We start from the raw sequence: 24331 nt of genomic DNA on the forward strand, positions 1-24331 counted from the left end.
AGCACCACTCTACGCGCCCCATTGCTGGGGCGACGAAGAGGTGCGCAGGAAGAAGGGAGAGCGACGAGGAATGGGAGGCGATGGAGCAACTGCTAGCTGGACGACTACCCGAGCCGAGTGTGATGGACCAGGACCCGCCAGAAGACATCATGAGGGAGTATGACACACGGGTGGTGACTTCACTCAAGGCACTGCAGCAGACGGCGGCATCAATAATCAAAGTACGGGAAGGGAAGAGGAAGGGACTCGAGGCGGAGAGGAAGGAACGAGTAGCCGCGGAAACAGAACGCCTGAGAGAGGGACAGAAGGAAAGGAAGGAGAGGATACGAGAAATGGAGTGGGCGGCGAATGCGTGTATTTGCTGGCGACGGAGGCGACATCGACAACGTGATGCCGAGGAGAAGGAAAGGGAAGAGGCAGAGAGACGCCTCGAAGCGGGGAGAGGCAGAACGACGAGAGCGATGGGGATGACACTCAAAACGACCCACTGCGAGCTCGAAGGCGAAGGCCAGCGCAGGAAACGCGGTGATAGGAACGACGATGCGGCGAGCGCCGGAGGGAAGCGACGACAGCGAGGGGACGAGGACGGCGAGCAGAGAGGAGAACAGACGGCGAGCGGCGCACGCGAGGGCGACCACGCAGGAGAAAACAGACGGGACGAGGGGAAGGAAACGCGGCCCGCCAGGAAGCGAAGGCAGACGGCAAAATACGTCGCCGGACCAGCGACAGGAAGCGCAGGAAAACAAAAAGAACAAGACCAGGAGCATGGAGACGAGGGAAGGCGCGAGGCGCTCCGCCGACAAGCAGCAGAGGCGGCGGCGAAAGTAACGACGGCCATGCTAACGACGGGCGGCACGGTGGAAGGGGCGAAGGTAGGCCCCTCTAGCATAGCGGAAGGGGAACTCGGCCTACTGGCGACGAGGAGGCTAGAGAAATTTGAGGTGTGTAGCATCTACACTGGGGAGATCTTCCGGACAGGAACGGCGCAGCCACCAGAGACAGTACCAGACGAACTATCACGACACACGGCAGCAGGGGGGACGCAGCTGGATGGAAGTGACGACGAGAGCGGGGACGACTTTGACAGCGTCGCGGTGTAACTTCGACTGGCCTGCAGCATCGAATGAGCCGAAACGAGGCACGAGGGCGACGCACTTCGTACGCTACGAGGAGGTACAATTAGGCAAGGCAGCTGCGCAGGTGATGGTCCTGTTTGCAGAGAGGGGAGTCAAGGAAGGCCAAGAAATCACATGGTCATATGGGGACTCATACAGGAGCCACCGCAAGGAGATGGGATACATGCGCTGTGACGCGCGCGCTCATCTTCAACGGAACGGCCCGCCAATCAGCCTCACACGCGTCATAGCACGGACGGCGGGGCACACACACGCGCGCGCGGTTAGGGTTAGGGTTAGGGTTAGGGTTAGGGTTAGGGTTAGGGTTAGTAGGCGCGCGCGCGCGCGCGGAACGCACGGGGCACTGCACACGAGGAGGCGTGACGAGGCTGCGCGGGCCGGCGGGTGGTCGGTGGTTTTTAGGGAGCCGGGCATCTCTCGCGAGTGGCTTGTGCGAGTCTTGATTATGTCTTTGTGGCATTGGCTACCGTAGTTCCATTTGATTGTAAATAAATTGTAGGGGGGATATGGCCACTTAATTGTTTAGCGGAAAGTGGAGGAACCTCTTCCGGGTGAGGGGTGTCTTCTCCCAAAGTCCAAAGAGCACCACTCTTCGGGAGCGCCGCCAGTACCACCCAGAGCGCGTCAAGGTGCAAGCGACGCAAGCGCAGCGGGCCACACCCCGCCGCTCGCGGCTTGGGGCGGACGGCGCGGGGTGCGTGATCTGACATCGGCGTAAAATTCCTCGAAACGGGTCCGGACACATCTGTCATCTCGGGAGATACGGGCACATCCAGCCGCGCAGCCGTGACCGAGCGCCACGTGCCCCATTTGCACCCCATTTCCACCCCGCCTGAGTAGATCAGTCTGCGTAGTGTCCTCCCTTCCCCCAACGCCCCCACGCGCCTTTGGGCCAGCGGCGGAATGTCCTTCTATTCCCACTTGGACGGATCGAAGGCCCACCCTTCGTCAAGCTTTTTCTGGATTTTGTTGCGAAGCGTGACTGGCATGCCACTTGCAAGCTCCTTCACGCTGAGCCTGCCATTACCATCTGCATCGCAATCTGCGAATGTCCTCTCGCGGATTGCTCTACACTTTTGGGAAGACATCGAGAATCTGAATGCGCGCAATGCTTGCTTGAACTCCTCCTTGGTCAGCCCGTCGCCGTTCACGTCAAACTTCATCAATGCTGCCAACACGGGATCTTCCACCTCCAAGCTTCCTTTCGGTCTCTGCGTTTCTTCAGAGTGGCCGCTGCCGTTGCACGAGGAACCGCACGCGCCCATTTGTGCGCCGTCGAGGGACGGCCGCACGGCAGCTACAAAGCCAGTTTGGAACTCGTACGTCCTACAACTCGAATGACTTCGTGGCGCAACGGCAGCGCGTTCGACTTCTGATCGAAAGGTTAGGGGTTCGAATCCCTTCGAGGTTATTTTTTCTCCTTTTCTCTCCCTCTCTCCTTTCCTCTCTCCTTTCCTCTCTCCTTTCCTCTCTCCTTTCCTCTCTCCTTTACTCTGCTGTCCGCGGTTGTAAATAGCGAGGACCCGGGTGTTCTGTCACCCATCAGAGAACCGCACGGCAGTGACTGGGGGAGGCAGGCAGGGCACATCCACTGGCCAATCATATCCCGGCGGGCGACTTGCAGCTCCTTTTAAAGCACGTTTTTACTTTTACCCATCCTCCTCCCGCCTATCCTCCTCGCATCTGCTATGGTCTGCTCAGATCACAGACCATCCCCATCATCTTCCGACTCCATCCCCTCCCCCCCCCGTCGCTCCCGCCGCGCCCCCCGCCGGCGTTCGTGGCGGGACTTCCCGCCCCCTCCCTTTCCAGCACCGCTCCGCAACTCCTCCAGGTCCTCCTCCCAGAGGAGCAGCCGCCCCTCCCTCACCCAATCCTCCCACCCTGGGAACGGAGCAGACCACGCCCGGACCCCACGCCCAGCATGCCAGCCGCACTTTTCAGCCGCACTTTTCAGAATGGGTAACCCTAGTGTTGGGATAGTACACACCGTGTACCAACCTGCTGAAGCTGGCCTCAGCTCACCCGCCGGACCTCCCCCCGCCTGAACATTAGCCGGCCCCATTATGAATCCGACTCTTCCGATACTGCTGACTCATAGCCCCATGTGTAGCTAATTCTCCTATAGAACGTCCGAACTCAGTAGCTATAGAAGTAACTCCGTTTTGACTCTCGAGCAGTTGAGTCGATAGCACGATAGCTGCTCTGTCATGAACGAACAGGCATGCGTTTGTTGGTGTGTGTGTGTTTGCATGTGCATGCACATGTCGTGTTTCCGTGTGCTGTGTGACATTTCCCATCTCATTGCTGCACATGTGATGTACCGGGATCGCCGGATAGCATTCCGCATGTTTTAAGTCATGCATGATGACAGACCGCACGCGCACACATTGCAAGCTGTTATATGCACATCCCCGTACCCCGTAAAGGGGTAGGGCCGGGCACGGGCCGTGCGAAGCGCATCTGCGCTGGTCTCGGGCTGACCGACGGCTAAGGCCGAAATCGTTATTGTTCACACCTCTTGCAGGTGTGAATAGGAGGTGCACAGCGCCCCACCCCCAAAATCCACCAGGTGGGATTCGCGTAATCGCTTGACTCTGAAAGGAGACGTGATGCCTTCATGCGCCCGTCGCGTCGAAATCGAGACATGCGTCGATCTTTGGGGTTTGGCCCGCCAGAGGTACATTAGGCGTTTTGGGCGACAACAGCGCTGTGACCGCGAAGTGGCGGTGGACATGCTCCCATGTTGCCGCCGCGGCGCCGGAGTGGCCGGCGCTGCTCGCCGCGACCACGACGGCTACTCTGATACTCCGGGCCGACCTCCGAGCTCCGTCCTAGTCAGCTGCTGCCCTGCTCCGCTTACACTTCCTGTGTGAACAGCGACACGAATTTTGAACAGCGTTCGTTGAACGATATCGGTGTCGAAACACCGCTCTGACAACGCTCACAGCTGCTGCCATATAATTCTCTCGGCCACACTCGCCTGTCGCCACGCCTCGGCTACATCTTGGCCAGATCGTCTCCCCGGCTGAACCTCGACCGGGATCTCGGCCAGGTCGCGGCTCACGCGTGTGTACCGTTGGGCCACGGGCGGAAGGGCGTGCCGCGAGAGGCCAGCCACCTGTTCACAGGCCTTGTTCTTGATAAGAAACTACCGCCGGCGGCGCTGCGCGCTGGTCTATGAGAGGTTGAGGTGCGAGCCCTGGAGGCCACCGCGCAGTGGAGAGGGACATTGAGTTAACACCCGAAGCTGTGAGGCGACGCGCCGATGTGAAGGGGCAAATGGGGATGGGCATGGGCGGGGCTCCTCTTTGGGGTGGGGCCACAATTCCCAAGGCCCCCCAGGGGGGCGGAGTTTTGGAATTTTCAAATCCCCGGGGGGGGGGGGAAGGGTTCCCCCATTTTGGGGGCCCCCCCCCCCCCCCCCCCCCCGGCACGCTGAACGCAAAGGGGGCTGCTGCACGCTGAACCCAAGTGTGAGGACCCCCCCCCCCCCCCCCAACAACTGTATCGAGGAACTGTTTCGCGCGAGGCAGATCTCGGGCCTTCTCGGCGGATCTCGCGCAATCTCGCGCCGGTAGAGCGCGGCGTTGTGCGGCGCGAAAAAGGCGTCGAGCGTGCCTGTTCACAGAACGCGTTAGAGACGACTCTCTCTCTCCCAACTGTGAACAGTCGTTATCTCTATATGCGCAGCTATTCATGCGGACCACTCCTAGCGTGCAGACCGCGGGAGCTGGTGCCGCGGCCAGTGTAGACCTGGCCTGCGCTGTGACGCGCGCGCTCATCTTCAACGGAACGGCCCGCCAATCAGCCTCACACGCGTCATAGCACGGACGGCGGGGCACACACACGCGCGCGCGGTTAGGGTTAGGGTTAGGGTTAGGGTTAGGGTTAGGGTTAGTAGGCGCGCGCGCGCGCGCGGAACGCACGGGGCACTGCACACGAGGAGGCGTGAGAGCTCGCAAGGGTAGGCATCGGTGCAACAGTCAGAGCGGGCGTCGAGCGTGCCGTTGAGCGCGGCGGAGGCCCGCGCCTTCTCCGCCAGCGTGTTCTTGTTGTGCGTGCGCATGTACGCGGAGGCGGGGATCGCGCGGCGCAGGCCCAGGAAATCCTCGACCCGATGCACCACCGCCTCCGCCGCATCGAACATCTCTTCCGACTGGAGCACTAGCAGCTGCGACGCCGGCCACGCGCGCCCCCACGCCTAATATCGGCCAACCTCGCCTTCTTCCGCAGCGCCGCCTCCTGCGCCTCGGCTGATCTCGGCTAATCTCGGCTCATCTCGCCTCTAGGCCGTGGATGTACACTGCAGAGGTCAGAATACGCATGTCGAAGTCCTCGAGCTGCCGCACGCCGCTCCGCAGCATCTCAATCTTCGAGGCGACCAGCGTGAGCATTTGAGCGTCCCGAGCGGTGGCGCCGCCAGCTGCGCGGCGGATCCTCCCCATCCGCAAGTAGTCGTTGAACGCTGAGACAGTCCGCTCGCGAGGGTTGCGCAGCAGGGCGATGGCTCGCATGGAAGGGAAGGTGGTCCGCAGCTGCGTCGCCGCGAGCCGCTCATGCAGGTAGAAGGGGCAGCCCTCGAACGCGACCTTCTTGTTTTGCGCGCAAAACGGCGCCGAGCGGCGGAGAAGGTCGATCGAGGCCTGCTCGGATGCCGCCAGCTGCTGCTGCTCCGCGGCGCGCTTCGCCAGCCGGTGCACGCTGCCCGCGCCGATCTCCTGCAGCCTCCGCTCGGCGCGGCTGCCGCGGCCGCGGCGGCCGCCCCTGCCCCTGCCACGGCCCTGCCTGCCGGCGCGGCCGCGGCCGCGAGGCAGCGCGACGCCGGCGAGCGCGGCGAGGTAGTGTGGCCAGGACGTGGCAGGGCCGGTGCGGTAGTGCGTCAGGTACCGCTTGAAGCGCGAAAAGTAGCACAGCTCCTTGGTCGCCGGCTGCTGCACGTCGGGGTGCGCCTCGAGGTACCGGAAGAGCGACGTGGAGCCGCACTTTGGCGCTCCGACCACCATGAAGCGCGGGCGGCAGGTGTGCGACCCAGGCCACTCCTGCAGCACCGGTGCCGTCGCGTTGGCACTGAAGGGCGACAGCCAGGACATCGGCCAGGAGCAACCCAAATTCTGGCGGACTTTGTGCAGACTGCCCGTGGGTTTCTTGCCGGCGTCCCTGGGATACCCATCACTGAGCCGACAATGCTACGGGTAGCCCCAGGGTGGCGCCCAACCCCATACCCTCGGGCACTTGCCTGCGCCCTCACGCGCTAGCCCACGCCCTGCCCCGCAAGATCTCACTCCATCCCGGCCTGTGGCATACCTCGGCACCCCCTTGCCACGGAATCTGAGCGTGAAGGAATCTGAGCGTGAGGGAATCTGAGTCGTGGGGGCGGACTTTGCGAGAGAGAAATTTAGGTATCGGATGGCGCTGGGCACTGTCCTCCCATATGTGTCTCACCACACTGTCCGCTCCCCATCCCTCATCCATTACTTTTTTTGACATGGCGCCATGAGGCTTCCCGCCAACGACCTCGTCCTCCGTACAGAGGCTTCTGACGGAGATGGGCCCTCCCACGGCGGTGGGAGTGGTATCAGACAGCGGCCCACCGACTTGTGGGTTCGTGCAAAATTGACTCGAAAAGCAAAACGCGCGCATCGCAAGCCGCACAAAACTGTAGCACCCGCACCGGCAAGAGAGGACACACAGGCCGCCAAACCGCCGCGAAGCCGCGAAGCAGAACAGCGGCGTGAGTGCGAGCGAAGCGGCACGAGAGGAGCCAGACACTGCACGAGAACAGATGACTTAAGCCGTAGTGCGATGCAACAGTGCGATGCGACAGGAATCATAGTAATCAAGAGCCAGAGAGGCAGAGGAGAGGCAGCCGAGACGATAGGGCACGAGCCCGACGGCAGCAACGACACGAGCGACGAGGCGCGGCGAAGGAGCCGGGACAAGGCAGGGCGGTGCGATCAACAAGAGCCTAGCATTAGGTGCGGCCTGCAGAGGCACGGGCTGCGACACGGCCATGGACGAGCAGCACGCGAACGAAAAGAAGGCCCAGGCGGACATGGGCAGAGCGGGAGGGCGATACGCGAGGAGGAGGCGGGAGGGGACAAGGCGCGACTCGGCCGTGGACAGGCAGGAGGGAGTGGGTGCGCAGGCGTGCGCGGCGAGAAGAGAGGCAGAGAGAAGAGAGCGCAGACAGGAGGAGAGAGATGGACCCGCATTTCTCACGACATCAGAGAGGATGAACGAGCACGTGCCACGCCGATTCATCCAGCCCAACATGCGCAGGATGCACAGATAGACGGGTTCGAGACTCCCTCCGCGAGATCGAGTGTCTTTTTTCGCAGTACAGAGAGAGCGGGAGGGCGACCAGACCACACAAGACTGCACGAGATTGCGCGAGGTTGTGCGAGACCACACGAGATTGCGCGAGATTGCACAGGAGGGTGTGAGGTGGCTCGAGATTGCACGAGACCGTACGAGACAGCGCGAGATTGTGTGAGATTGTGCGAAATTGTACGAGATCCGAGATTGCACAAGATTGCACGAGATTGCACGATACCGCACGAGATCGCACGGGATTGCGCGAGAATGCACGAGAGTGCACGAGAGTGCACGACGTTGCGCGAGACTGCACGAGATCGCATACGATTGCACGTGATAGAGCGAGGTTGCGCAAGAAAGTGTGTCTCTGGACGAGATTACGTGAGATTGCGCGAGATTGTGCGAGAATGTGCGAGAATGTGCTTCATCGCGCGAGTTTGCGAGAGATCAATTGAGATCCCCACCGCGAGATTGACGCACGCTAAACGCGCCTTGAGAGACAGACACACACAGATGGGAGCCAAATCCAGGACCCAGGCATGCAGACGCCATTCCTTTATCACCACGTGCCACAATATCCCACCCCGACCAACGCGAGCGGAACGAGATTGGATATCCCCCGCCGGCTTCGCTGATGACTCAGCGAAACGTATCTCTTCTCAACGAGTTTCTTTTCGCGAGCGTGTTAGTATTCGGCGGGCGCAATGCCGCGAGGAAGACCTCCTTAGACGACATGCGCCACAGAGCGACAGCCCGACCAGCCGCGCCAGCGCATGCCGACGCAGGATGAACGAGAGGGGTCGGGGCTGCATGCCAATCACACAGTCAACCACGAGGAGAAGGGGTCCAACACCCTCCACTTCGACACGAGGGCTGCGTCAGAGGAGAGCGACAACCCGAGACAATGAGAGGACAAGCACGGGAGAGGAGCAGAACGAGAGAGGAGCTACCAACGAGCGAGGCGTTCAAAACGACGGCGTTCGCGCGACGGCGTCCGTGAGACGCCCAAAGTTGAGAGTGCAAAGCCTTGCGATACCGCGGCACCGGACCCTCACAGACAATGAGAGGATGCTTGGGAAACGTCGGAGTGCGTGCGAGGAAGGCGACGCAGTCGGAAGGGGACGGCAAAACAGCAAGGCCGATATCAAGAGGATCCGAATATTCGCATACAACCGACCCGGCCAGCACATGGTAAGCAGAGAAAGTGACGTATACAGGAGAAAAGAAACGGGCAATGGGAAGGACCTGGCCACCACACCAAGTGAAGCGATGGCCTGCGTAATCAACATGATGAATGACCATCGCGGCGATCTTGGAGTCATCTCGGAGAGCACGACGACAGAGGACGAGAGAGCTGCAGTGATAGGGAGATGGGATCTTGAGGGGTATGGAACCAGCGTTGCCTGCGGCGAGAGGGAGGGCGACACCGACGCCGACGCCAACACAGGGCAGACAGGAGCAACATCGGGGGCGGGCACGAGCAGCGACCCGCAAAACGCCAAGCGCGGACGCGGGCGAACGAGATGTGGCGTGACCATCGTATGGAACACCGACAAACTCAAAAAAGTTGAACCAGAACAGGAGGTCGACATAATCGCTGCACGAGTGAGGAGGGTGATACTCGAAACACTCGATGGGAAACACCGAATCAGCGTGTACGGCGCGTATATGCCCGATACAGGAAAGAGCAATGACGAAATCGCCAAGGCGTGGAAGGAGCTCAAAGAAGCGATACGACACGACACGCACGAGAGGGTGCTCATCATCGGCGACATGAATGCTGTAACGCGGAAATGGGTGGAGGAAAGAGGGCGGCAAATGGGGACGGCGGACACGGAGATGGAAGACCTGCTAGAGACCGAACAAATGGAGTCGCTGGGCACGGGCGTCGCGACGCACAGGGGGGGAAGGGAGATTGATCACATAATAGTCGACGCGCAGACACGAGCACGAGCAAGCGAGGCGGAGGTCATGCCAGGAGAGAAAGACGATCACAAAATTGTACACGCCGACATCATACTCGCAGAGGAGAACGCCGACGAAGGACAGCACAGGCGGATTGGAGTAAAACTAGACGACTGGGACGAGGCGGAATGGGCGACGTACGTGACTGAGACGGGGTCCATGAAGAATATGTGGCAAATAGGAGGAGAGACGTGGAAAAGGACGGGAGGAGGGAAATCATACATCGAAGAGGCACAGGCTATGATGGAAGCGGCGGCGACGGCGATCCGGAACAAGCGAAAGAAGGGCAAGACGCGAAGAGACGAGGACGGGGACGAGGAGCGGCCAGCGGCGAAGACGCACCGCGCGTCGCTCTGTGAACAGATTGGCCGGTGGTCGAGGCTGGCGGGAGAGGCGGAACGGTACCGAGGGGAGACGGGAGAGGACGCAAACGATATCGGGGACGCAGAACAGCGCAGAATCTACAAGGCACTGTGGCACCACGCAAAATTAAGAAAGGTGATCAAGCGGGAGAGGCACGGAGGCGATGCGGCGAGGGCGCAAGCCGCGCGGGATGCATGCCGACACCATCTGCAGAAAATGAGCAAACGACTTGAGAAGATGGACTCGACGGAGAGGGCGGTGGGGGAGAGAGCGGCGGTGCACGAGCTGGAGCGACTAATAACGACGACAAAGCAAGGACTGATACGAGACGTATTCAGGATACTAAACCGAGCGAGGGGACGCAGGACCGCACGAACGGCGAAGATAACGAGAATCATAGAGAAAGCGCCCCCGCCGCAACAAGGACCGGACATAACGCACGAGGAGCCCGCGGCAGTGAGGGCGGCAGCGGCCAGACACGGAGAGCGGACGCTCAGGGCCGTCCCAGTAGCGACGAGGGTCATGGCGACGCTGATAAAAGAATTACTGCCGCAGAACAGCGATGGCGGCGGCGGCGACACCAGTGGCGCACAGAGTGGGACGGAAGAAGACGAACGAGACGACACGACCAGCGTGGTGGAGAGAGTGTGCTCGTGGGAGAACTTCAAACGAGCCCTCGCAAAGTGCAAGGCCAAGAAGGGAACGGGGAAGGACGGCTTCAACGCGTACCTACTGCTGCGTGCACCAGAGTGGTTGCAACGAGCATACTGGGAAGCGACGATGCGATGCATCCGAACGGAGGAATACCCGGAGGTGTGGAGGGAATGGATCGCGATGCTAACGCTCAAGGCCGGCGGCACAGCGAGTGACATTGCGCAATATAGAGACCTGTGGCTCGTGCCACACGGACAGAAGCTAGTCATGCACATGCTAAGCAACGAGTACGACGAGACAGCGAGAGGGGCAGGGAGGAAAGGGGGAGAGAGGAAGCCAACGCGACGTGCGCAGAGGATGAGGATATAAACTGGGACGACGCAGCGGAGGGGATAGGCGAGGGAATCGAGGGACCGGAGGGCTTTCGCGACAGCGACGATGACGACGAAGAAAGGGGAGGGGACGGAGGGGCGACACGCAGGAGGAGCGAAATCGCTAACGGCCCGAGCAGAGAGGGCGACGGCGGGGCACGAGGGAACAACGGAGACGCTACCGATGACGCGAACCGAGGCACGGACGACGGCGGGGACGGGGAGGGCGACAGCGACGTCGAGGTTGACGCAACCGTATCGAGAGCGCCACCCAAAAAGGGGCGGACAGCCATGGAGGTCACCGAATGGAGGGCGAACGGCACGATGCGAAAAGGCAGGGCGAGGCGGATGGAGAAAGAAGTGCCGAGAAGGCCATGGTGGAAGGGAGGGACGGGAGGACGAAAGAAGGGCGAGGAGGACGAGCGGCCCGCACAGACCGCGAGCAGACAGCGCCTGCTGGCCATTTCGAGACATTCGCCAAGAACGCTAGCTACATGGGAGGGCTTCGTGAAAGATGGATTGAAAAACATTCGAACAAAGAAGAGGCGACGGGAGGAACCGGCGGAGGATGCAGTGACGTGAGACACACACACACACACACACACACACACACACACACACACACACACACACACACACACACACACACACACACACACACACACACACACACACACACACACCGCTCACCCACGCGCACTGGGCCTTGCACTTTGAATGCCGTGGGGCTCCTGTCGTCAGACGTGGAGACGCGAGGGTTGCCCCCCTTGCCCCACCACCTCGTGTGTGTGGAGAAGTTTACCTTACCTTACCTTACCCTCATCCCTCCCTTGGTCGTCTGTTTTTTAGATTTCTTTCTTTCTTTCACTGGCGACTGGCGCGCACTGGCACTAACACAGGTACACCACCCGGGTACCTCAAGGGGGAGAAGGGGCGTGCGGCCGCGAGCCCCTCTACCGCAAAGTGTCGCATGCGAGAGTCAACCGTAACGTATTTTCACCCCTCGAGCGCCCCGATCGCCTCCGTCACCGCGGCCACGAGCCGCGAAGCCTCCCCCTCGCTGCGCGGCCCGTCCCTCCTCCACCTCGCCGCGTCGTGGTGCCTCGCCGCGTTCGCCCAGATGCGCAGCGAGTGCAGCTGCCTCCGCAGCTCGGTCGGCAGGCCGCACTCGCGGTGCCAAAAGTTGATGCGCTCCTCGAAGCCGTCGGGCGCCGCCGCGGAGCGCGAGGCGTACACGGCGTCGAGGCGCGGCATCAGCGTCTTGAAGGCGAGCATCATGTTGTCCTGGATGCGCGCCTGCGCGTCGCCGGACGTGCGCATGCCGCGCACCTGCACCGAGAGCGGCGAAGGCTCGTAGCCGGTGGTGCGGGCGGCGGTGGCGGCCTCGTCTCCAAGTGCCGGCGCAGCCTCCTCCATCCCCGCCCCGCGCTGCGAGCCAGAGAGCAGCGCCTGCAAAGTCGCGAGAGCCTCGGGCAGCGTGGGCCGCTTGCGCAGGCTGTCGTGGCAGAGGCTCTTCCCGTCCGCCTTGGCGAGGTCCTTGACAGCGCGCGCCGCAGTCTCAGGCCACCCCGCCGCCGCGTCTGCGATCCTCGTCACGTCGATGTCGGTCCAGTCCTCCTCGAACTCGTCCTCGCACCGGTCGGTGAGCTGCACCTCTGAACGGTTGGTGAGGCAGACGAGGAGGGTGATGCCAACGGCGTAGCCGTCCGTCTTGCTCGAGTACTCGCCCCCCTTGATGATGGAGGGGCAGAGGTAGCCCGTGGTCATGTAAAGGGCGGCAGTCGAGCGGCAGCGGACAGACGCGTCCGGGCGCTGGTCCTTGGCAAAGCCCGTGTCGGCGAGCACGGCGGTCAGCTTCTCGTCGAGCAGGATGTTGTCTGGCTTGACGTCGCGGTGCACGATGCCCTTCGAGTGGAGGTAGACGAGCGCCTCGGTCGCCTCGCACGCGACACGCACGCGCTGCCGCCACGTCAGCGGCCTCGGCGGCTCCGCCATGCCCAACCGCCGGAGCTGCGCCGCGCAGTCGGGATCCGAGATACGCAGCCGCGCCTCGAGCGAGCCGCCGCGCATCAGCGGCGAGAGGAGGCAGACGCCGTCGGGCGAGAGGCAGTAGCCGAGCAGCGGCAGCAGGTGCGGGTGGCTCACCGCCTTGAGCAGCTTCACCTCGAGCTCTGCCCGCGACAAGCCGCCCGACTGGCCCGACTTTGCCCGCTTGACGACGAGCGGCAAGTGGCGCAGCTGTGGAGGCGCGGCGAGGGAGAGGTGGAGGTCGGCCGACGCCTCGTAGACGTGGCTGAAGCCGCCGCTGCCAATCAGCTTGCCCTCTGCAAACCCGTCCGTAGCCGCGGCGAGGTCCGACAGGGCTATCTCGACGGGCCGAGCAACAACCGCCTCCGGCTCGGTGACAGACAGCTCTTCCAGCCGCGACTCCGCCGCGCTCACCTCCTCGGCCAAGGCAGGCAGCACTCCCACGTGCGGCCTGGCGGCGGCGATGCCCGCTCGGAGCGCGGAGGGGCTGTCCGCGGTGTTGAGCGACTTGAGCGCGCCCATCGCCGCGCCATGCGCCTTGCGCAGCCGCTGGCTGTCCCGCTTCCGCGCCTCCTTGAGCTTGTCGCGCGCGCGCCTCTCCTCAAGCGCCGCCGCAAGCTCCGCCTCCTCCGCCGCCGCCACCACCTCCTCCTCTTCCCCCTCTTCCGCCGGCGCCTCGGCCTCTTGCGACGGCCCAACGCTACCCATGCCGCCCTGCTTCTTCTTCTTGCCCCTCTTCTTGGCCTTCTTCTTGTCCTCGGCGCACTTCTCCGACTCCTCCTCCGCCAGCAGCGCCGCCGCAGCCTCCTCGGCCGCCCTCTCGGCCTCCACCCTCTCGGCCGCCGCCCTCTCGGCCACTGCCCTCTCCACCTTCGCCTCAATCTCCGCTCTCTTCGCCTCCCTCGCCGCCGCCTCAAAGGCGCGCTCGCACTCGGTGTGGCCCTTCTCCTTGGCCAGCTGCAGCGCCGTATGCCCACCCGAGGTGCGCGCCGCCGTGTCTGCGCCCGCCCGCAGCAGGCTGAGCACGACGGCGGAGTGGCCCTCCAGGCACGCAGCGTGCAGGGGCGTCCAGCCGCGGCCTGAGGCTTGGTCGACCGCAGCGCTAGCCTCGAGGAGCAGCCGTGCGATGTCGAGGTGGCCCTTATGGCACGCCTTGTACAGCGGCGTGAAGCCGCCGTCCCTGACTTGGTTGACCGCCGCGTTGGCAGCGAGGAGCAGCCGCACGCACTCGAGCTCGCCCTGCTGGCACGCGACGTACAGCGGCGTGGCGCCGTCGTTCTTGGCTTGGTTGATCGCCGCGCTTGCGCTTAGAAGCAGCCGCACGCACTCTAGCTGGCCCTTCTGGCACGCCATGAACAGCGGCGTGGCGCCACTCTCCTTGGCTTGGTCGACCACCGCGCTTGCGCCGAGCAGCAGCCGGACGCACTCGAGCTGGCCCTCCTGGCACGCCGTGAACAGCGGCGTGGTGCCGTCCGCCTTGGTATGGTTGACCGCCGCTCTGGCCTCGAGGAGCAGCCGGGCGCACTCGAGCTGGCCGTGCTGGCACGCGATGAGCAGCGGCGTGGCGCCACTCTCCTTGGCTTGGTCGACCACCGCGCTTGCGCCGAGCAGCAGCCGGACGCACTCGAGCTGGCCCTTCTGGCACGCGATGAACAGCGGCGTGGCGCCGTCCTTCAGGGCTTGGTTGACACCAGCATCGGCGCCGAGAAGCAGCCGCACGCACTCGAGCTCGCCCTGCTGGCACGCCATGAACAGCGGCGTGGCGCCATCCGTCTTGGCTTGGTTGACCGCCGCGCTGGCCTCGAGAAGCAGCTGGGCGCACTCGAGCTGGCCCCTCTGGCACGCCATGATCAGTGCGGAGCAGCCGTCGCCGGTCGTCGCCCCCACACTCGCGCCGCTCTTGAGCAGCAGCCGCACCGCGTCGGCCTGCCCGCGCTCAGCGGCGATAATCAGCAGCGTGTGCTGGTTTGCGGCCTCGAGGCGCGCGTCGAGCTCGGCCGTGAGCGCTGGGCCGCGCGTCCGCCCGGCGAGGAGGGCGCGCAGCGAGCCCAGGTTGCCCTGGCGAAGCTCGGCGGGCACGACAGTGCTGGCGCCGCTCATATACACACACACATGGCTTGTTAAAATACAAGCCTCTCTCACAGCACACTGAGAGAGAGAGAGAGAGAGAGAGACAGCACACTGGCACGACAAGGGCGCGGACTGGCGCGGACTGGCACACACACCGGCTCACCACCGGAGCCGCCTAAGCGACTCCGTTAAGAACGGCAATGCACTCCGCACCATGCACAATGCCGCTCTCCCCGCACGCTAGCTCGTTCACCGTCTGCCACGCCACGGCGGTGTGGAGGACGACAGACAAGCGCTGCATCTGCAGCCCGTGCCAGTTCTTGGTGGTCCATGTGACCTCGTCCAGGTGCTGAGCGTGCGAAAGTTTGTTGCTCAGCTGGTTCGCCGCCTCCCTCAGGGTGCTGCGAACCTCCTTTCCAAAGCCTCCGAAAGCCTCAAAATCAAACAAACGTAGATCGCAATCCTGCTCCCGCGCAAAGCGGTAATCGCCATCCAGCTGCTGGAGCTTTCCCTTGGGGGCATCCTCCTCCTCCCCCTCCTCCCCCTCCTCCTCGGCCTCCTCCTAGCGAAGAAGAAAAACGGCGTCCGCGCTGCACTTGCCCGCCTTCCCTCAGCCGAATCAACCGCATCTGGCGGAAGAAAAAATAAAGTATAGCGCACTTGGCATCCATGCAAAATCCTGCTCGTGGTCGTGCAGGTGGGGACCACCCTGTCCTCCTCCTTTGGGTTGTCTGTTTTCTTTTTTCGACACTACCCAACATCACAGGTGGGATCAGAGAGAGACTCCACACCGGACACCGCCCGGGCACAGACTCCCTACCCATCGGATCGCACAGGGCCCCCTCGGAGCAGCCCACACACAATCACACACACACACACACACACACACACACACACACACACACACACACACACACACACACACACACACACACACACACACACACACGATAGAGCAATCTAAAATTTGTTCGATTCCGAGTAATCTGTGCTCGCCGAGTGATCTGTGAAAAACAATTTCAGATTCCGACAAATAGAGCAGTCATCTCCAGGGAGAGATGGGCGACGCACACGAACACAGAGGGACAGTGCGCACCCCGCCCCGCTCGCAGGGCGTGTGTGTGTACACACACACACACACACACACACACACACACACACACACACACACACACACACACACACACACACACACACACACACACACACGCAGGGCGTGCATCAAAAGGATACAATTTCTTCTTGTCAACTATATCGCGGTGAACAGCGAACGAGTCCCGCCAAGTGCAAGCGCTGAGGACAGCCAGCCTCAGCACACAGACTCTTCGCGGTGGCGAGAGATGAGCGCGGACGCGCTCCCGTACTGCCCTCCGTCGACGGCGCCAGACCCTCTCGAGACGGAGGTCGCCCAGGCGCGCAAGCTCGTTCTGCGCGCGCTCGACGCCAAGATAGCGATCCAGGATGACGCGACTGCGCTCGGAGCCATCCGGCTCGCGCTCAAGCTGGCGGGCAACATCCTCGAGCACCCGGACGAGGGCAAGTACACGCGGATCAAGAACAGCTCCGCCGCCTTCCAGCGCTGCCTCGCAAAGTGCCCCGGCGGCCTCGAGCTCGTCATGGCGATGGGTTTCCGCACGGTCGTACACGAGTTTGAAGAGTTCTGGGCGGTGGAGGTGTCGCCGCTCGCGCTGAGCATCCTGGCGGCCGCGAGGGAGGGGCTCGCGCGCTACGAATCGCTCGTCGTCGGGCGCGCGGAGAGGGCGCAGCAAGCGCCTCCTCCCCAGGCCTTTCGGAGCCTTCTCGGAACCTTCCTCCCTGTAGGCGGGCGGAGAGGGCGCAGCGAGCGCGGCTCGAGAAGGTGACGGGGAGCAGCGAGCAGCGGGACCGGGTGCGGACGTCCTCCACCGTCAATCCCATGCGCTGTGAACGGCGCCTCTTGACAGCGAGCGGTTGCAAAACAGGAGTCCCTCTAATGTCAGCGGGCAAAGCGTGGAGCTGGGAAAGGCGTCTTCACGGCTGCAGGTGTGAACAGGTGCTCGCGGACATCGAGGCAGACAAGGCGGAGCGGAGGGAGCGAGCAGCGCTCATGAGGCGCGACGTCGACGTGGCGCCGCCGCCGAAAGAGGAGAGGACGGTGGAGGGAGAGAGTGCGTGTCCTGAAGCGTTTGCTCTGTACAGGCATCGCCGCCGCCGCGAGGGGGAGCGGCGAACGGCGAGGCGGGGCGGGAGGGGCTCGAGGGAAAGGAGGCGCAGGCGGAGGCGGAGGCGGAGGCGCACGATCAGGATGCGGAGGGCAATGGCGACGATGCTCCCGCCCTCGATCCCGCACTTGAAGGGTCGGAGGAGTGCGCGCGCCGAAGTGAGGCCGCTTGAACAACGTGTTGAAGCGTACCTGCAGGCGCTCTTACCGAAGCACCGGCTGACGCCACTGCTGGTTCACTGTTACCCGGCTGATTCATATACTCAGGCTGAGTGAACCACCTGGCCCAGAAATCGCAGCGCGGGAAGACTCGCCTGAAGAGGGCTTGAGGGTTGTACCGAGGGTCTCCTCCCGGGTCCTCCGGATGCGTGTCTGCGTTTCGAGGCGAGACTTGTGCGGCGAGTCTCAAGTAAGATCGCACACCAGGTCCGTTTTTCTTTTCTCTCCGTTGTGGCCCCTCAGCGCCGGCTCGCCAACGAGCTCTATACGAGCCGTCCCGGGGCGGCAAAATTGATGCGGCCTGCAGGGACCGAAAGGTCGCCGACCTGATCACGGCTGCCGGCGCCTCGGCGCCGGCCGACGCCGTGTTCGGCGGCAGGTTCGCGACGGGCGAGACGCCCCGCTCGACGACCTCCGCCTCCGAGGCGGACGAGGGCGACGGCGCCGGCGGCGATGGCGGGACCGGCTTCGACCTGTTCGGGCCGGACCCCACCCCCATGGAGGACCTTTGAGGCCCTCCCCAGTCTCACCCCACCTTACCTCTGCCCCCCCCTCCCCCCACCCCTCTGCCTCCCATAGGGCAGGATAGCACTAGCATATGCGCCTAGTGCGCACACTGGGCCTACATAGATGTGACCCGCCCGCTCGAGTGCGGCGTCCGGATGCTAGTGCTTGAGAAGACACCACAAACGCGGCACGGCCCGTTTTGGATGTCTGCGGAGATTCTGCCTTAGCACACACAGTGAGTCATTCGGAGTCATTCGATGGCCAGAGTGCGATTGTGTGTGTGCGGGAGTTGGTTTGTCGGGAGGGAGGGGCAGGCTGCTCACCCACGTGCACCGGGCCAGTGCTTGCACTTTGAATGCCGTGGGGCTCCTGCCCGTGTCCGGGCGTGGAGATGCGAGGGTCGCCCCCCCTTGCCCCACCACTTTGTGTGTGTGGAGAAATCTACCTTACCTTACCTCTGCAAACACTGCATACACCTGGTCACCTGCAGCTGCACAGTCAGAGTCACACCCAGTCAGGAGCGAAGAAAAATGAGTTGTTTTGATAGGATTCGTTTACCCATCTCCTGGTCCGTTTTATTTATTTGTTTATTTGGCATGCGCACCGCCAGACACACCAGACACGATCAGCTCTCAGGTTTGTGTCTGTCCTCGCCAGTTCGTGGCGCGCGCGGGCAACCGACAACCGTCCCTCAGTCCGCCGCGCCGCCGACGGCGGGCCGCCATCGCCCCCTCACACGAGTGCGCTGCTCCCTCCTCCCGCGCTGCGCTGGCTGCTCGCCCCGCCCTGGCCCGCAGCGGCTGTGGCAGCCGCGCCGCGCAACGCCTTGGCTGCGTGGCGCGGGCGGCGCATCTCGGCGGCGCAGCCGGCGCGCAAGTAGGCGGGGAGGGCGCAGGAGAGCGCGACGAGCAGCACGACGAGCGCCGCCGTGGCGGCGTACTGCAGCGGGTCCGGCGCGATCGTGTACCCCGCGAAGATGTAGGCGGTGCGGCCTGCGCCGGTCCGAGTGGCGGCGAGGGCGCGTGTGGAGAAGCGAGAGGGCGAGGCGAGGGGGCGGGGCAGGGCGGGGCAGGGGGAAGCAGAGGCAAGGCGACGGCACAGGGGAGGACACAGCGCCGCTGCTTTGGGGGGGGGGGGGGGGGCGGGGAGACCGAGAGAGTCGGAAAGCAGCACGTCGGCGACCGCGTAGTAGGTCAGCCAGCCAAACGGCGGCTGGACCGCCAGCGCGTGAGTGCCGTTGAGCAGCGAGAGATTGGAGGCGAGGACGTCTGTCCCGTCCTGCAGTGTGGAGACGCCGAGGTCGGGGTGGGACGACGGTCTCGCGCCGTCCACTCGGAGCGCGAGAGCGAGGACTGCGAAGAGAATGGGCGCGGGGTGATGCGGCGGAGTACGCGTCCCCTCGAGTGCCGGTTGGAAGACATGAGTACGGACAGGGGGGAGATATGGGGAGATATGGGGAGAGATGGGGAGGTGTGTCCTCTCGAGTGCTGGTTGGAAGAGGCACGGGTCCGCTAGGCTCGTGCGCCGGGAGGCCAAACGAGAGCGTGAGAGGCGGGTGCAGCAAGTGCAGGTTCTCGCCTACAGTGGCACAACCACTCCTCACCCACGAATGCGTACCACTGCTAATCCATGGTGAGGTAGGCGCGAATGCTCGCCGCGCAATCGGACGGCAGCGCCTCCTCGCCACGTGCCGCGTGCCGGCCAAACCTCGGTCAGCACGGGCCAAATGTCGGCGTCGAGGGCGCAGAGCTCGACCGCGGGCGGGCACTGCAGCACCTCGCCGCCATACCACGACCCAAACGACTCGACAGACTGCCCCACCCACCCCGCAAGCCCGCCCAGCCCTCCCCCTCCCGCCCCCCCTCCGCCTCCGCCCTCCGCCACGCCGCCCGGGGGATGAGGAGGCGGCGGCGGCGGCGGCGCGTGCCTACGCGCTGAGTACGCCAACCTCAGGGCGAGAAGGCGGTCTTGTGCGGTGTATTCAGAGCACCGCGTGAACGCGGTGGGTGCGCACACAGTGAAGAAAGGGGAAGGCGGCTGAATGCAGCTGTATGCGGCGCGCTGCCCTCTCGGAACACATCTCGCGGCGCGCGCCCTCCGCCATGCGCAAGCACGGCCCCCCCCTCTGTCGGACAGCGGCGCCTACGCGGCGACACATCTCGTGCGATCTCCGGCGGTCGGCTGGGCCGCGTTTGGTTGGTTCGCGGCGGCGCGCCAGCGTCCGTTTGCGCGGACCTCGAGAGTGGTTGCGTTGAGGCAGCGCGCCCTGTAGCACGAGGCGACGGAGGAGCCGAAGGAGTCCTCCTTGGAGAAGCAGCGGCACGCCTATCAATTAATTAGTTAGTTAATTAGCTAATTGATTAAGGAGAAGCAGCGGCACGCCTGCGGCATGCATGCGCGGGGGGGCTTGAGGTGTGAAGATGGCCCCGTGCAACGTATTCGGAGCACCGCGTGAGTACGAGGGGTGCAAGTGCAGCGAGTGCAGTCCAATCCGCTCGAGCACAGCGGAGTACGTGTCCTCTCGAGCGCTGCTAGGAGTACATGAATGCGGGGTACTACTACTACAGCGGAGTACGTGTCCTCTCGAGCGCTGCTAGGAGTACATGAATGCGGGGTACTACTACTACAGCGGAGTGCGTGTCCTCTCGAGCGCTGCTAGGAGTACATGAATGCGGGGTACTACTACTACAGCGGAGTGCGTGTCCTCTCGAGCGCTGCTAGGAGTACATGAATGCGGGGTACTACTACTACAGCGGAGCACGTGTCCTCTCGAGCGCTGGCTGCAAGACAAGAATGCGTGTTCCGATTTCTAGGGGCGGCGCGCCTCGCAACGCTCCTCAGAGGTCCGCTCCCAGCCCGCCGCCGCCTCGGCGCAGTTGCCGTTGGCGTACGGGCGGAAGACGGGGCAGTAGTCGAGGAGGACCTTGGGGAGAGATGGGGAGAGAGGGGGAGATATGGGGAGATATGCGTGTGTGTGTGTGTGTGTGTGTGTGTGTGTGTGTGTGTGTGTGTGTGTGTGTGTGTGTGTGTGTGTGTGTGTGTGTGTGTGTGTGTGTGTGTGTGTGTGTGTGTGTGTGTGTGTGTGTGTGTGTGTGTGTGTGTGTGTGTGTGTGTGTGTGTGTGTGTGTGTGTGTGTGTGTGTGTGTGTGTGTGTGTGTGTGTGTGTGTGTGACTTTGAGAGAGGAAAGGGGGACCGAGTAGCCGCCGACGTCGGGCCGGTCCGGAAAGTGCTGCTGGTGCGGCGGCAGCGAGGAGGAGTAGGTTCGCAAGTCGCAGTACACCTAGTGCGGTACATACTGGGGAGATAGGGGGAGATGGGGGGAGATGTAGGGAGGAGTAGGTTCGCAAGCCGCAGTACACCTGATGCAGCACACTGGGGAGTGCGTATACTGGGTCCAGGCTGACCTCCGCCCGCCGGTCGCAGGGGAGATCTGGGGAGATGCTGGGGAGATGTGGGGAGACGCTGGGTCCAGGCTAACCTCCGCCCGCCGGTCGCAGGGGAGATCTGGGGAGATGCTGGGAGATGTGGGGAGACGCTGGGTCCAGGCTGACCTCCGCCCGCCGGTCGCAGGGGAGATCTGGGGAGATGCTGGGAGATGTGGGGAGACGCTGGGTCCAGGCTGACCTCCGCCCGCCGGTCGTACGAGCAGCCCGTCTCGTGCGTCTGCGAGCAGCGGTACCCCGGACGGTGCCAGACCGACGAAGCAACCTCCGAGTCGCACCTGCAGAGGCGAGATCGCCCGAGATCACCGCGAGATCACCCGAGGCCGCGAAGGAGGTGCGGCGCCGCTCACGCACCCCTCGAGCGCAAACGCGCAGCCGCCGCGCGCGCCCCAAGCGAACGGCTCGGCGAGGGAGCCGTCGACGGCGTACCAGCCCGAGTCGGAAAAGACCGCCAGGGTGAGCTCAGAGATGACCCTCACGCCCGGCGACGCGGAGCCTACCGTCAGGAGTGCGGCGAGGTGGGAGGGGTGGTGGTGGTGGTGGTGGGTGGGTGGGTGGCGGGAAGGGAGGGGGGGGGGGGGGGACACGGTCTCGCGCCGAGTCTTCAGGGCACTGCGTGGAGGCACCGGGCTGCGAAGAGAAGGAGGCGCTGCTGTAGACTACCGCGGCGTGCGGCGGCGGAGTGCGTGTCGCCTCGAGGGCGATTCGGGGCCAGCATGTGTGGTGCGATCTCATCGTCCGCTTCTAGGGCGCGGCGCCCGTCATGTACTCGTCCCGGAAGAGTCGCATCTCCCAGTGAGCGCCGCCCGTGCCCGCGCCTCCGCCGTCCTCTAGCGGTGCGCCCTCAAGCTTGGGGCAGTCGAAGTGGTTCCTCGCGACTCGCAGCGCGCGGGGCGTCACGATGGCGCGAGTGCGGCCGCCGCCTGCGACATGGTCGCTCCTCCTTGGCGCGCTGCACGACTGGCTCTCCAGAATTAAAGGGACGGTCAATGAGTCATGCGCTATACTGCACGCGCCGACGGCCGGCAAGAAGGCGGTGGCCGGCTGGCGGTGGAACTGGTCAAAGAGCCCGGGCGAAAAGACTAATGCGTGCGTCATCTCGTGCAGCGCCACGCGGAGGAGGTACCTTCGCCCGCGGCGGGAGGGGCGGGCAGTCGGTGGCGCATTCAGTGCCTTTGAGTGAACTCATCAACCACCCGCCCACGTGCGTGGACGCGATGTCGCTGCTCGGCACTGGCTGGTCGCTACTGTGAACTAACAACTCTTTGACCACGTACGTGGACTCGAAGTCGCTGTTTGGTACGTCCAAATGAACCGGCGACCAGTTGAAATGCGCCGCAATCGGCCGCCCGAATTGGTCCACCTCGCAGTGACCGCTGAAGGCGATGGTGTCCGAGCCCGTCTGCGCCGCAATTGGCCGCGCAGTGACGAAGAAGACAATGTCGGCGCCTAGTAGAACCGTGAAACAGTCATTACACGTTCACCAGCATTAACAATCAGTAATCATCGTGAGCTGGCGCGCCTATGGTGAGCACGCCAACATCAGGGCGGGAATACGGCCACGTGCCGTGTATTCGTAGCACCGTCGATGGCTACGAATGCAGTGAATACGGCTGAATACGGTCGAGTGCAGCCATGTACGTGTCCTCTCGTCGCTCCTTGGAATACAAGAAGGGATTTTCAGCGTCTAGGCTTCGGCGCCCTCGACGCCGGTGGTGGCATACTCGCGCGGCACCTGCTCACAGCACACGGTGCTCTGAAGCGGCGCCGTTCCGTCGCGGCCGGTGGCCGAAGCACGACTCGCGGGAACCGCCACGCCGCCGCTAAAGCCGCAACGAAAGGAGCCGAGCCTGTTCGCAGCGAGATGGTGGGAGAGATCCCTCCCGCAGGCAGCGACGTGTGCACAAGTCCGCACCTTAAATTGCCGACCACGCGCTTCACCGAGAGGGCCTTGGAGAAGAACGCGGCGGCGCGCGGCATGAGCGACTCCTCGAGCGTCGAGCGCTTGACGGGAGTCAGCACCTGCTCCTGGCGGCAGGGCTGGCCGTTCACGAACTCGCCCACGCGGAAGCACGTGTACCCCGGGTCGGACCGCAGCGCGTCCGTGTTGATCACGATGCGCAGCGGCTGCATCCCGCTCGCGTCGCCATCGCCTTCGTCCGGGCCGCTCTTCTCCGGCGGCGGCCCTCCCTCACTGGCCTCGTAGAGCTGGCGCGTGCGCCGGCGCGGCTCGACAGGCTCTCCAAGGTGCTCGTGGATGCAGTTGTGCTCCCGGTGCGCCGGCGCCATCGGCAGCGAACTACCCAAAGAAAAAAGAAAAGAAAGCGCATCGAGGTTCTCGAGGTGGATATCCTTTGGCCGCGTTGGGTAGCCCTGGATGTGAGGCTAATGACTACCGCGTTGGTGTCCAGTCCGAGCCTGGCTGTTCTTCACCTTTCTACCTACCTACCTAATGACTGAGGGCCCAACTTGAGAATCGTGCTTTTTGGGTTGGGTTGGGTTGTGGGCCTGGGTTGGGTTGTTCCGCGTGAGGTTGGGTCGTCGGCGCGAAGGGTGAGGTCTCGACCGCCGCCGCTCACGCCAGCGGACGGCCACTGCCGGTGTTTTTGGCTTCGCCACCGTCCAAGGCGTGCGCCATGCGCTCGCCGACATCGAGCGAGCAACGTGATCGACCGAGCGGCTTGCTGTGTGGTCGCCTTCTTGTGGCTCTCGTCGAGAGCGTTTTGCGTCCCGGCGGGTGGGAGAATGTGTGTCGTCTGAAGTGTCACTGTGTGCGTCACATCGATGTGGATAACAAGCACGGTCGATCCGTCAAAGCGATACACTCGTTCCTATCACGCTGGAAGGCTTGCACGGAGCTCTGTGCCGGCACACAGAAGAGCCGTGCGGCAAGAAGAGCTCGATGGGGAGCGAGAACTGCCAGAGGTGCTCACCCAGGTTTCGGAAGTCCGCCTTGATGCGGTCAGTCCCCCCCAGGTTTGACCGCGCAGCTCGCAAGACTCGTCGAACACTCGTAGCCTTTCTGCGCCTCTGACTCTGCAAGCTATGCGGGAAGA

General features: G+C 63.5%; 4 protein-coding genes across 4 annotated transcripts; 1 reads left to right on the forward strand and 3 right to left on the reverse strand.

Moving 5' to 3' along the window:
* Nucleotides 1-4080: 4080 nt before the first annotated feature.
* EMIHUDRAFT_111728 (hypothetical protein) lies at nucleotides 4081-6229 on the reverse strand (the record flags this gene model as incomplete). The annotated part of the gene is made up of 3 exons (XM_005785958.1): nucleotides 4081-4257; nucleotides 5080-5340; nucleotides 5444-6229. The coding sequence occupies 3 exons, from the start codon at nucleotides 6227-6229 to the stop codon at nucleotides 4081-4083; spliced, it is 1224 nt and encodes a 407-aa protein (XP_005786015.1).
* A 5523-nt stretch (nucleotides 6230-11752) lies between these two features.
* Nucleotides 11753-15729, reverse strand: EMIHUDRAFT_467765 (hypothetical protein; the record flags this gene model as incomplete). The annotated part of the gene is made up of 3 exons (XM_005785959.1): nucleotides 11753-13639; nucleotides 15159-15467; nucleotides 15670-15729. 3 exons carry the CDS (start codon nucleotides 15727-15729, stop codon nucleotides 11804-11806), a joined length of 2205 nt encoding a protein of 734 aa, XP_005786016.1. The 3' UTR covers nucleotides 11753-11803.
* Nucleotides 15730-16245: 516 nt separating this feature from the next.
* On the forward strand, nucleotides 16246-17278 carry EMIHUDRAFT_313977 (hypothetical protein; the record flags this gene model as incomplete). The annotated part of the gene is made up of 5 exons (XM_005785960.1): nucleotides 16246-16647; nucleotides 16727-16793; nucleotides 16867-16868; nucleotides 16938-17009; nucleotides 17084-17278. The coding sequence occupies 5 exons, from the start codon at nucleotides 16246-16248 to the stop codon at nucleotides 17276-17278; spliced, it is 738 nt and encodes a 245-aa protein (XP_005786017.1).
* A 1109-nt stretch (nucleotides 17279-18387) lies between these two features.
* On the reverse strand, nucleotides 18388-23913 carry EMIHUDRAFT_455768 (hypothetical protein; the record flags this gene model as incomplete). The annotated part of the gene is made up of 14 exons (XM_005785961.1): nucleotides 18388-18823; nucleotides 18983-19109; nucleotides 19336-19409; nucleotides 20664-20754; nucleotides 21026-21112; nucleotides 21457-21553; nucleotides 21630-21771; nucleotides 22034-22198; nucleotides 22283-22401; nucleotides 22553-22724; nucleotides 22977-23010; nucleotides 23086-23125; nucleotides 23191-23574; nucleotides 23855-23913. 14 exons carry the CDS (start codon nucleotides 23911-23913, stop codon nucleotides 18564-18566), a joined length of 1851 nt encoding a protein of 616 aa, XP_005786018.1. The 3' UTR covers nucleotides 18388-18563.
* Nucleotides 23914-24331: the final 418 nt, after the last annotated feature.

Source organism: Emiliania huxleyi (assembly GCF_000372725.1).
Source record: "Emiliania huxleyi CCMP1516 chromosome Unknown EMIHUscaffold_156, whole genome shotgun sequence".
Classification (NCBI taxonomy): Eukaryota; Haptophyta; order Isochrysidales; family Noelaerhabdaceae; genus Emiliania; species Emiliania huxleyi.